The sequence below is a fragment of the Carassius gibelio genome, chromosome A11 (assembly GCF_023724105.1).
Source record: "Carassius gibelio isolate Cgi1373 ecotype wild population from Czech Republic chromosome A11, carGib1.2-hapl.c, whole genome shotgun sequence".
In the NCBI taxonomy this organism is placed as follows: Eukaryota; Metazoa; Chordata; class Actinopteri; order Cypriniformes; family Cyprinidae; genus Carassius; species Carassius gibelio.
This window is the reverse complement of record NC_068381.1, coordinates 1,387,221-1,400,987: the sequence shown is the minus strand read 5'-3', so window position 1 is coordinate 1,400,987 and position 13,767 is coordinate 1,387,221. Positions and strand designations below refer to the sequence as shown.

Here is a 13,767-nt window from a genome sequence, read left to right as displayed (position 1 = left end):
TTTCTAATGGCTCTCGTGCGCAGTGTTGGGCTTCTGGCTCTGCTGGGGTCGGTCCGGTGTCTGAGCCGGGAGCAGCTCTTCGATTACGGGATCCGGTTCGGCGATAAGATTCTGGATTCTGCAACCGATTCGGTCCGAGAGCTCGAGCTGGAACAAACGCTCTTCTTCTTCAAAGGAAAGTTCGATAAAGTTTACGTAAGTAACCTTTCGAAAATCATTGCACGTTTTTCCCTTGTTTTTTTTTTTTTTTTTTTTTTTTTTTGCATTAAATGTAAATAATCCTAACGCGTTTTTCTCTAATGTTTCGAATTATGACGTTTAATTATGCTTATTCTGTATTGCTGGTTATTTCTAAAGTCTGAGTTCATTATCTGAATGAATGAAATCTTAAAAAAAAAAAAAAAGTCTTCGAGATCCAAAAGGGAGCATGCATTTCTATAAGCGTCTTATCGGTGACGATATTTAGATTTTTATTAAAATACTTTAACTCGGATTGACTAAAACCCTCAGTTACAGATCCAGCAGCTATTCAGTGCATATTAAGATGTCTCCCTCCCCCTTTCTCTCCTTCTTGGTCTTGAAAGTTGTGTATCTACAGTAAAAGCCCCCCATAGAAAGAAAACACTGGGGAGAGACATAAATATTTACTTTAGGTGTCTGTTCTGATGTGGTTCTCTTATAAATGTGCTCATTAGTCTCGCATGTTTAGGTTCTGGAGGTTGATCAGAGATCTACAGCTTTCGATTACTCTCTACAAGTGTTTAGCCAAACACAATCTGTTCTATGGTGGAGTTATTTAATTTTTTACCCATATTACACTCTTTGAAGTAAAGATTAAATTGGGAATATAATGAAAAAATGGCTTCTTTTGAAAACTGTTAGCTTCTTTGGAAATCCAAACTAACTTTGCATGATATTTCCAATCACTGAGATGTTTTTACAGCTCCTCCACCTTTTCATCACTTTTAACAGTTGAACACAATCTTCTGTTGTCCCAGCACTTCTTAATTGTTCATTCATATGTTGGTTGATTTTCACAAAGTCATTGTTCACTAATCATCTAACCAGACTGCAGGAACCAATCTGGAGACAATCGTTGGCTCCAATATACTAAATGTTTAAGATGTTTCTCACTTTAGTTTGTTTAATCAGCTTGGAAGCGTCTACTACAATGACTTACTAATGTAAAACTCAATGTCTAGGAGAGCCTCCAACTTATTATAATGTGAGATCATCCAAAAAAGTTGTTTTTTATATTTCCTGTGTAGAGATTTCTCACAGCTTTCCCTAGGGAATGACATTTTCCATATGGCCTGTCCACTGATAGCCAATGAATCCCTCCTTGTTTAAAGTGGGATGTTCCACAGAATTCATGGGAACGTTCCCGTTTTTGCAAACAGATCAGAAAACACTGGCTCTTAGAAACAGAAGTCAAAAAGTTCTTTTGTCAACCGTTCAGTAGACAAAAGTAGCATTGTATGCTTCCAGATGGATCTGTGATAGTCTTCATCGTTGACGTTTTGCCAGAGGCTTCAATGTAGATGACTTGATGGCTCCAGCCCAGAGGTTTCTATAAGCACTTCCTCCTGTCCTGCTGTGGTCTATTCATTTCCAACACCATTTACATCCCTGATGGACTGTCTTCAACAAAGGTTGCCATTTTACCTGGTTTGAACACAATAAAAAAGTAGGAGGAGCTTCCATTCCCATTGGAACTTCATTTAAGTTCAGGATTAGTTCAGGATTGTGAGGAACAGCTCTACTAGTTTTCCTCTAGACCTTGTTGTTGGATTAGACATCAAAAACTAAAGATATAGAAAGTGTTTTGACTTTCTAGCTGCAACCATTTTAAATTAATTGTGCTATATTATCACCAAATATTGGATTCAGTGTTTTTAGCGTCCAATCACAAAAGGTGTGTAAAGCTCCTATTGTATCCGTTAGTCTTCTTTTTCTGCTCTAGAGACTGTGGCTTGGCTTCCCATAGAACCTTAAGGTAAAAATGTATGAAATTTGGCACACAGATAGAGGACAGTCTGAAGATGAACCACACCAAATTTGGAGTCTCTACCTCAATCTCTCTAGCGCCACCAACTGTCCAAATTTGCACTCACATTTATTTAAATAACTTTTGAACCCTATAGGGCTGGAAACTAAATCATTTTTGCTGCTTTGAAACAATGCACATTGTGCTATAAGATATAACATTTGACTTGACTTGTTTAGTTGAGAAGTCTAAAGGAATTGTGTTGGTAGCATGAAGAGCTTTATCGCTCTATAGGGTTTAATTTCCGTTTTGTCTTGTTTTTGGGATTTTCTCAAGAATTTGAGTCATGCATCAGACTGGATCTGTTTCTTCTTCAACTCCTCGTTTGTTTCCCGTACCCCTGCTGTCCGGGGCGAGGTTGTGTGGCTCCTCCAGGTGGCTTTGATTTCTCCTGGCCTCCCCTGAGGCGATGCATATGGACTGGACCTCCTCCCTTTGTGAGGAGCAGCTGCAAGAGCTGGATTAGTGGTTCAGCGCTCGGATCTATGGCGTGACTCTGATTCGGTGCTCAATCTCCAGTCCATCTTCTATAAAGCCAAGAGTTATCGTTGGTCATTTCTACATGTGAGACTTTTAGAAGTGGATTCCAACCATAATGACTCTAAAACCCTCCATTATTCACATCAATATTGAAAAGCCGACACTTAAAGTTTCTTTTAATTCATTAAATGTCTTGATTCTTGTTCTTGGAGCATCCTGGTCTTTTTAATTTGCATGAGTTTTTTTTTTTTTTGCAATGTTTTTGTCCTGGAATAAGTTTTTTATTGCAATATGCAAGAAGATACAGAGTTTTTTTTTATTTTTTTATAATATTACTGTATGTAGTTTATTATTATTTTCAATCTGCATTACCTCAAGTCGTTTGGGATTTACTAGATAAGGATAAAAAATAAGTATCTTTATTTTTACTCAAAATTTCTACAAGTAATAAAATTTGCAGTATGTAAAGAATATGCAATGTCTTTATCCTGCAATATGCAAGACAATCCAAAGTTTTTTTTTTAAGCACATCCAAGATGTGTAAAATGTATTATTGCAATATGTAAGAAGATGCAAAGTTGTTATTGCAATATACAAGAATACGTAAAGATTATTATTGCAATATTAACAGCTCGTCTGGAATGATCAGTTATAAATCATTTCTGTAGTTTTAAGAGAATGTCTTTTAAGGATTACATAATATTTTTCAATTTGCCAGATTTTTCCATGATTTACTGTATAAGGGGTAAAAGATAATGGTCTTTAAATATATTTTTACTCTCTGCAACGCAAAGAAACTGCATAAGACACATACAATTTTGAAGTAGGAACACTGAAATTGTGTTTTCCCCCAAAAAAGTTATTCAGTCATTTTTGTTTTATTTACAACTTAGAAAAATAAATTTTTACTGTGTGCAAGATGACGAGTTCAGTGTATATTCATTATAAAAATGGACGCTTGGATGAGAACCACTATGAGCTTTAATACTGATGTTTGAGGAGAATCTGTTGTGTAATTTGAGACATGTGTGAATTATTTTGACCCCTAGAAACAGAGACGTCTTCTATCAGATCACTTGTCGAAACTGCAAATGACCCAAGAAAAGTGTGTTAACCCTTTAAGCGTTTGTTTCAGCTGTCAGAGATTCTCCGCATCTCCATCAAGCAGACGTCAAACACAGATTGTGGGGGTTTGATTTTCTCACTTCGGTGTGAAGAACGTCCTCCGTTACTTGAGGTTCAAGATCCTGAGAGAGCTCATGTTTAGATTTAAACCCCATGTAAGCAGTAAGGAGCTGGAGGAGACCTTCTTCTCACATGCTTTGCGGCTCCCCTGCAGTTTTATTTTAAGTAGTTGCCAGACACTCATCAAAGAAAAGCTTTTAGACACACAAACACACAGAGTTTAAATGTCACAACACCTTTTGAAGTGTGGAGGCATTCGAGTGTAACAAGCAGCATCACCCTTAGGAAAGAAAGATCACAGCACTGTTTGTGTTAGGCTTCAGGCCTGAGGAGCAGCTTCGGATTTAATGCAAGAACAGTTTATTAAGAGAGTCACGGTTCTCACTCGTTTGAAATATTACTAAACAAAGCAAAAGTTATGCATGCTATTAAAAACATTTATAAGAAGAACACATCAGTTTTTACATTGGTTTACAAGCAGGGCTCTTTTTATGCTTTATTAATTTCTGCCTGAAAATTGTGAACATTGCTTTTGTGCCTTAAGCAGTTCTATTGCATTCAGAAAGAATATCATTTTTTATTGCAATGTGCAGGAATATGCCACATTTTCTATATGAAAGAATATGCAATTTTTATTGCAATATGCAGGAATATGCCACGTTTTTATTGGGATATGAAAAAATATGCAACATTTTTATTGCAATATGCAAGATTATGCAACTTTGTAGATTGCAGTGCGCAATAATTTGCAAGTTTTTTGTCACAAATTGAAAGAATATGCAATGTTTTTGTCTTGCAATACGCAAGAATGTGCAACATTTTTATTGCAATATGCATGTTTTTTCTCTTGCATTATGCAAAAAAATTTGTTGTAGTGTTAAAAAGGTGTGTTTTTTTTTTGTGCAATGCACAAAAAATAATTTTTCTAGATGCTCTCTACATATGCATGTCTGTAGAATTTTTCACCTTTTCTACCGCATCACAACAAACCACATGATATAAATTGTTATTCCTTAAAGTTATGCACGTAAGTGTAATACACTAGCACTCAGGGTGTCATTTAAATCAAAACTCATCAGTTTTTCTCCTAGCTGCTGTCATAAGAAGCTCAAAACAGATCCATACTGGTTCAGATCTGTGCGTATTAATGTTTCATGTCACACACACTGCAGGTGAACACCAATGGCTTCATCTCTCTGAGTCACCCGGCCGATGAATCTGAGTACCTGGGGAAGATGCCGGCCAGTTTTGGTATGATTGCAGCCTTCCTGGGAGATCTGGACACCACCGATGGGGCCGGGTACGTCTATTTCCGCCAGGATAAAAGCCCTGATGTGCTCCAGAGAGCCGCGGAGCACATCAGACAAGCGTTTCCTTCTGACGAACAGATCGAACCCACTCACGCCATCATCGTCACCTGGGAGAACGTGGCACCTCAAGGTGAACGAGGACCAGGAGGTGAATATATGGTACGTCCCTCAAGTCTGAATCTTATTAATGTCATTAAGATATTAAGCCGTCAAGTCTTGTCACCTTTTGAGTTTTTATTGCATTGCAGTCTGCAAGAAAATCCAGAGTTAGTGCTTTGCAATATGCAAGAATATTAAAAGAAATTTGTTTTTTATTGCAATATGCATGAATATGCAAAGTTACCGTCTTGGAACATATGGAGTTTTGTATTGCAATTCCCATGAATATGCAATTATTTTTTTGAAATATGCAAGAATATGCAGGGTTTTTATTTCAATATACAATAAAAAAAAAATTTATTGTCTTGTAAAATGCATGAATATGCAAAGTTATTGTCTTCAAATATGCAAGAATAGGCAAGGTTTTATACAATATGCAAGAATATGCCATTTTTATTGCAATATACAAGAAAATGTAAAGTTATTGTCTTGCAAAATGCAATGATAAGCAGTTATTGTCTTGAAATATGCAAGAATATGCAAAAAAAAATCCTGCAGTATGGAGGAATATGATATTTTTTTATTGCAGTATTGAGGAATATGTATTTTTTATTTCAATATACAGTACAATAAAATGTAAAGTAATTGTCTTCAAATATGCATGAATATGCAAACTTTTTATTGCAATATGCATGGATTTTTTTCAATTTTTTATTGCATTTGTTTTTCAATATACAAGAAAATGTAAAGTTAGCAATAATATGCTAATCTTTTTTTTTTTTTTTTTTTGCAAAATGCATGAATATGCAGTTTTTATTGCAAAATGGAAAAATATGCATTATGATAAGTCACACTGATTTCCATTTCACTGTATACAGTACAGATAGTTTCAAAGCATCTTAACAGTGTTAATCAGAAAGATGTTAATGCTGCAAAGTTCCTCAGCTGTACAGATTCAGTTCCAATCTATAAAGCAGCACTAAAAAGAATCTCTTTTCTCATTATCCAGCTGTTTTGCCTTTCCTTCCTGAAATACAAGCTTGTCGTGAATCTGTTGCAGAGAAATACCTTCCAGCTAGTTGTAGCAAACATGGAGTCTGCGTCGTATGCCGTCCTGCTGTATCCGGAGGAGAGCATGCAGTTCGGCTCCACTCTCATTGATGATGAAGATCAGCTGATCGAGGTGGGCTTCAATGAAGGGAAGGTCCAGGGATGGTTCGGGTGGGGGTCCACTCAAGGAGCTTACTATCGCATCACCGGAGACAGCGAGGACTCCATAAGCGCTCTCGCACAGTAAGAGCCCACTTCTGAACAGAGTTATTAGTGTATTATTAATAATCTGAGCTCCACTGATTTCCATGAGAGCGAGTTCATCATGAAAGCAGTGTTTTGATAAATTGAGATATTCTCCCTTCTCAGGGAGACAAACTCGGGCCGGCCTGGCGTTTGGGTCTACGAGATCGGCACCTCTCCGTTATTCACCTCCATCACACCCGGAGTGGTCACGGAGGTCACAGAGGTCACGCAGGTGACGGAGGTCACAGGGGTCACGGAGGTCACAGAGGTCACGTCTGAGGAGACTGTGGTGGACTCTCTGGTCCCAGAGCCGTCAGTCCCGTGGATTCGACACCATGAGGATCTTCTGACCTCCGAAGCGCCGTATGAACCTCTCTCCACCAGTCCAGAGCCGTTCGGAGAGTCGTCCACCCCTGACGAGCCTCAGCATCATTATCGTTTCGTTCAGCCTCAGCAGCCACAGAACCCGCAGGTGCTGATCATCGATGAAGACGAGCTGAACGTCGACGGTGAGACACAAACACTGACGATGTTCAGCACAACAAGTCTACACTGTGTCCATATCAAACGTTCCTTTATATTTCCTGCCAGTGTTTTCGTATAATTACGAGACGTGCTCCAGCAACAAGCACAAGTGCTCTGTGTTTGCCGACTGCAGAGATTACGCTGATGGATACTGCTGTCACTGCAAACCTGGTTATTACGGCAACGGCAAGGATTGCATCGCCGAGGGTGAGTCGCAACGGTTTAACAAAAACACACAATAAAAAAAAATAATAATAATATCCTCACTTAAAATCATGTGAAATAAAATAAAATAAATGTTAAATATATGAATGAAAAAAGTATTTTATTTCATTTTTTATCATTTAAATATCTAAATATAAAACTGAAATATAAAAACGATATTGTAAAAAAAGTTTTTTACAAAAAGCTAAATCAGTAAACGAAAATTAAAGTGAAAATTAAAAAATATAAACTAATTTTAAATGTTAATAAAAATATATACTATTATATTTTAATTATATTAAAATTTGCAATTTTTTTATTTGAAAAAAAAACTATAGAAATTTTAAAAAGTAATGATAATAGAATTGACAAAAAATTATACAAACTAAATCAAATTAAAATTAAAACAGAAAATATAAAAATAACACAAAATTCAAAATATTAATAAAAATGATAATAGTATATTTTAATAACACTGGGTCACATCATTTTAAATCTAAACATATATAATCAGTATATGTATCATTTCATTTGCAATAGGGTTAATTTAGAGTTAATTTAAACTAAATATAAAAGCATAAACAATTTTTAAATCATTATTAACACATGAATTAAATGTAAAAATAAATAAAAAATATATAATATAAAATATATGTATTAAAAAAAATCAGTCTGTTTCCAAAGCAAATTTTTTTTAATAAAAAAATATTTTTAAATGAAAACAGAAAATATATATTTTAAAAACATTTTCAAAATATCTATAGAAATGTAAAGTATATGTATAGATACATACAATAAATATATAATTTTATTAATTTATATTTTATTGTTTCATTTTGTGTCTTTTTTTATTGTTTCGGTTTTTTAATTAGAGGAATAAAGTTAAACTAAATAAAAATGAGAAATGTTGCTTTGACAACAAACTGAAATAAATGATTTTTTAAAACATTTTTAATAACATTTAAAATTTATTTAAAAAACTATTATTATTTTTTAATGGTTTTGGTTTTAATTAATGATAATAAAACTGATACCAAGCATTAATATGAAATTCCTTCATCATTTCTTAATAAACAACATGAAATCCCTGAATGTGATATGTGAGCAGTGAATGATCCCGTAGTTTTCCGAATCTCCAGGCAAGCCTCAGAGGATGAACGGGAAGGTCAGTGGCAGGATCTACGTGGGTGATTCTCCGTCTCCTGTGGAGTTTTCTAACAACGACCTGCATTCGTACGTGGTGACTAACGACGGTCGAGCGTATATCGCCATCAGCAGCATCCCGTCCAGCATCGGTCCGTCTCTACAGCCGCTGCCGGCTCTGGGTGAAGCCATCGGATGGGCCTTCGCTCTGCAGCAACCCGACTACCACAACGGCTTCAGCATCATCGGTGAGACCTGATCAATAATCACTCAGGCTACTGCTTCCTCCTTGTCTCTTAAAAAGAAAAAAATACAACTATTAAAATGTTTGTGATGTAGCCCAACTGATAAGGGTTTTATTGGGGACCGATACTGATACCGATATTAGGGAGTAAAAATCGGTTAGTGTTATGTATATTACCGATATATCGGCCGATATTCTTTGTGTAAAATATACCAGTCAGAAGTTTGGACACTTTCCCATTCGTGTGTTTTTAGTGGTACTATATATAGAATACAGTATAAACATAAACACATTTTTTTGTAATGGTCACTCAAATGCGGTGATCAATTGAGGCAGGGCATTTGACAATTTAACGATAAACTGTATTATCCAAAATGAGTCTGACATCAGTGCACTGAACAGTAAAGCTGAAGTTTATTTAACTTTATATGAATTCTATTCACTTCTGAACATTTATTCAAAGATTTGCGCTACTGTCTTCGTATCGGAGGCAAATTCACAAATACAGATATATTTGCGACAGGCTCATATCGGCCGATAAAATCGGTCGGGTTTTAGTTATTATTGTAATTAATATTGATAACATCATTATTATTGTTGTTGTTGTTATCATTGTTTATTTTAAGTTTATTACATTAACTGAAACATTTATTCGATTTCCAACCCAAAAAGTTGTTTTGCTTCCAGCTACTGCTTTTTCATTATTAATATTGATTAATAATGTTCATTTTTATGATATTAATAATATTAACAATATTAATAAAAGTAAAAATGTTTTATTTGTAATAATAATAATGAGTTGTTAATAATATTAACTAAATATTAGCAGTATTATTACCTTAAATCTTTAAATAATTATTCATATTTATTTATTATATTGTTTATTATTAGTAGTAGTAGTAGTAGTAGTAGGTAAATGTGATTAACTAAATATTAACAACATTATTAACATTATAATTCATCATTTTAATAATTTATATTTATTATTATTATTTTCAACAATAAATAATAATATTCATCATTAATTTATTTGTGTTGTTAGTTAAATAATAATCACAAATATAAAGATTAATAATAATTGTAAATAATATTTATCAATAATGATATTAAATATTTTAATAATATTGTTGTCTTTGTTATTTATTATTATTATTATTATGTTAAAAATAATAAACATAATATTACAATATTATTATAATTAATAATTTAATCAAGTTATTTTTGTTAATGTTGTTTTTTTACAATATTATTGTAATTATTCATATTAATTAAAATATCCATTATATTATTATATAAGTTATTATTATTAATATCATTTTATTAGTTTAATAATATTATCTTTAACATCAATTATATTTCTTTCCTCTGTACTATATCATCATTAAATCTCAAAATCTGTTCTCAAAATAACATATATTAAAAAATAACGTTGTAAGAGCATGTTAAAACACATTTTTGTACCATTAAAATTACGTTATAATAAAAAGAAGAAAAATTTACATTTAACATTAGAATATATTTTTAAAAAAACATTAAAACAATTGTGTTTTGTTATGTTATGTTTTGGTTGAAAATAATGTTAATAGAATGTTTTAAAAAACATCTTTGTAACCTTTAAATAACATTTTAACGTTCTTAGAAGTTTAAAAATAAACATTCAAATAAATCAAAGTTATATTCTGGGTGAAAATAAAGTTAATAGCATGTTGTGAGAAACGTTTTTGCAACCTTTAAATAACGTTATAATCACAAGAAGAAAACTGGACATGTCACCAGTTTAGAAACATTTTCAAACCACGTTCCTGTGCTCTTATAACCGAAATGTGTGACCTGTGTTGGGGTCTCCAGGAGGGGTTTTCACACGGCAGGCCGAGGTGGTCTTCCAGCCCGGGAACGAGCGGCTGACCATCAGACAGGAGTTCAGTGGCATCGATGAACACGATCACCTGATGATCAGCACTGAACTGGACGGCAGGATCCCAGAGGTTCCTCGAGGAGCCACGGTCCAGATCCAGCCCTACAGAGAGATCTACCAGTACTCCAGCAACCGTGAGTCCACCTCAGACAGATTCAATTCAATTCAAGTTTATTTATATAGCGCTTTTTACAATACAAATCGTTTACAAAGCAACGTTTAAAAAAAAAATACTTTTTTCTATAGTAATTATGAAAAGAAATGAATTATTAATTTACACCTAATTAGACATGCTTTCAATTTTAATTATTTATACTTTTTATCATTATTTTTTAAGTTTATCTAGATATCAGAGATGTAAATTAGCCTGTGCAATATCATTAATATAGTATTATAGTTATTAAATTATGTAGAATTTGTTTTATTTTTAATTTATTTATTTTCTTAATTTTAATAAAACATTTAATTTTAAGTTATTTATTAATTCTCCGATTAATTTTATTTTGTGATTAATAATTTTTTTCTTTTTTGCTAGCTTTGTTTTTTAATTTTTATATAGGTTTTTTTTGTTTCATTTTTATGTCAGTTTTGTTTATATTTTATTCTATTTGGGATAAAAATTATTTTATTATAGATTTTATTATTATTATTAAAGTTTTACTTTTAAGGCACTATAATTAGGCTGTGTACAATGCATTTTAATTTAATTTTAATTTAATTTTGTGCTGAAATCACGCTTTTTAAACTGTCATTATACATATAAATAGTCAAAAATGATGTAAAACTAATAACTCACTCTTTTTCCGTTGTTTTTCTATATAAACATGCACTTGATGACCGATGTGCTCCGTTGCATCTTGTGCATCATCTCGTGCATGGCATGGCAAACTTTAAATTAAATGCATCTCAAATAAGAAAAAAATCACTTTTTTTCAATTCTATTGTGCTGCTTTACTGTTTTTTTCCTACAAAAACATGCACTTTTCAGATGTCTTTGACCGTTGCCCTCGCGTCTTTTGCATCGTGCATGACACTGCATTCTAAAAAATAAAAAATAAAATAAAAATGCATGTCTGATTTCTAAAAATGCTTTTTTTTTCTCGTTCCATTGTGCATCTCTCATTTTTAAAAATGCTAAATCACGTTCTGTGTTAACAGCCCCTTTGCCACCATGCATTTATCTCAATAACAGCAGAAACTGATTCCAAACGGCTTCCTATGTTCTCCTTAAAAACCCTTTTAACCTGAAGAGGAAAGATGAGTTTGTGCGGTTTAATGCATCCTCTCTATTTCAGTCTTGGCTCTTCTCTGTGATGTTCTCAGTGATCACGTCCTCGTCGCGGCGGGAGTACACCGTTAGCATGCCCGACGGTAGCCTTCACACACACAGCTACCTGTGGACGCAGAACATCAAGTTCCAGAGCTGTCCGCACGAGGAGGTCCTGAGCGCCGTGCCGGCGAGCCAACAGCTCAGCGTCGACCAGATCTTCGTCATGTACGACTCCAGCAACCAGCTGATCCGCTTCGCCATGAGCAACAAGATCGGCTCCGTCCACAGTAAGACAAGAAGCACAGAAAATAAAACACACGCAGAGCGGCTAAACACTGGCTTCTGTCACATGACTCCTACAATACTGATTCAAAGTTTGGAGGCTCTTCTGCTCACCAGTTCAGCATTTATTTGATTAAAAATACACTAAAAATGTGTAAATATTATTTCAATTTCAAACAGCTGTCTCCTGTGTGAATATCTGTTAAAATCTAATTTATGCTTGTGATGAAAAGCTGAATTTTCATCATCATTACTCTCCAGTGTTATACCATTATTTATTTATTTTATTATACATTTCTGTGATTTTATCAATTTTTAGTACGGGTTTTATTATTATAAAATTGTTCATTTTAATTGTACATTTTATGGGTTTTTATTTAGCTTTTATTTAAATTACAATTTATTTTTAATTGTACATTTATATGATTTTATAATTTTTTGTGCGTTTTATTATTTTAAAATCATTCATTTAATTTTACATTTTTTATGGGTTTTTATTTAGCGATTATTTAAATTACAATTTATTTTTAACTGTACATTTCTAAGATTTTATAATTTTTTATGTGTTTTATTATTATACAATTTTTCGTTTTAATTGTGCATTTTATGGGTTTTTATTTAGCTTTTATTTAAATTGCAATTTATTTTCAAATGCACATTTTTAAGATTTTTTATAATTTTTTGTGTTTTTATTATTTTAAAATCATTCACTTAATTTGACATTTTATGGGTTTTTATTTAGCTATAATTTAAATTACACTTTATTTTTAATTATACATTTCAATGATTTTATTAATATTTAGTAAGCATTTTATTTGGATGGTTATTTGTTTTTTTATCATTCAAATTAATTGTCGATTTTATCGTTTTTTATTTAGCTATTATTTAAATTACAATTACAATAGTTTTATGAATTTTTAGTAAGCCCTAAATGTAGCTTTACAGTGTGCAAAGTTGAATATATTACAGGAGTTGCAGGTTATAATTAATAATTTCTAATGTGGTGATATTAATGATGCATGGAAATGAAAGGGTTAAAAAGTAGCTCATATTTTTTTATTGGTCTGTTTTAATGTTTAAATGACAGAAGTGGAGTATTTAATGTTTCAGAATAGAGTAAAGAGCATGCTTGGGCTCTCTGTTGTCGATCTAAAAGCGTAAGTGTGTTTGAATCTGTTCAGGTTTAGTTTGTGGTGTGTTTCAGGTGGCGTCCCGGAGCAGAATCCCTGTTTCACCGGGAGACACGGCTGTGACACTAACGCCGTCTGTCGTCCGGCTCCAGGAAAAGACTTCAGCTGTGAATGTGCGGCTGGATTCAGCGGAGACGGACGGGTTTGTTACGGTAATGATCCACATGTTTGTGTTCAGACGTCTGTGTTGAGTTACTGAAGAGCGATGCACTGGAGATACTGCGTTTAATTCGTGGGATGTTTCCTCTCTTTGAGATTTCATTGAAAGAAACATCTGGCTCTTGTTTTTGTTATTAACCTCACTTACATGCATCGAAGGATATACACAGACATGAATTATCACTGCTCTTTCAAACAAGTGCTTTTATCTTAAAGAGTGATTCAAGTAAATAGAGTTTAAAGTCAGCATGAAATTAACATTCACTTTATTAATTGGTAAATCACACACACACACACACACTCACACACACTCACACACACACACACATGCGCACACACACTCACACACACACACTCACACACACACAAAACAGAAAGTGTCCAGAACATCTTAGGGTTATATTTCACCCTAAAATCA

At 33.4% G+C, this 13,767-nt stretch overlaps 1 protein-coding gene across 1 annotated transcript in view; it reads left to right on the top strand.

The window, feature by feature from the left end:
- The first annotated feature begins 6 nt into the window (after positions 1-6).
- Positions 7-13,767, top strand: part of LOC128021962 (nidogen-1) — a 26,746-nt gene continuing 12,985 nt past the window's right edge. The window contains exons 1-9 of the mRNA XM_052609068.1: positions 7-195; positions 4,885-5,181; positions 6,182-6,414; positions 6,541-6,926; positions 7,009-7,149; positions 8,286-8,537; positions 10,382-10,582; positions 11,772-12,005; positions 13,205-13,342. Coding sequence (XP_052465028.1) covers positions 7-195; positions 4,885-5,181; positions 6,182-6,414; positions 6,541-6,926; positions 7,009-7,149; positions 8,286-8,537; positions 10,382-10,582; positions 11,772-12,005; positions 13,205-13,342 — 2,071 coding nt within the window. The remainder of the gene's footprint in view (positions 196-4,884; positions 5,182-6,181; positions 6,415-6,540; positions 6,927-7,008; positions 7,150-8,285; positions 8,538-10,381; positions 10,583-11,771; positions 12,006-13,204; positions 13,343-13,767) is intronic.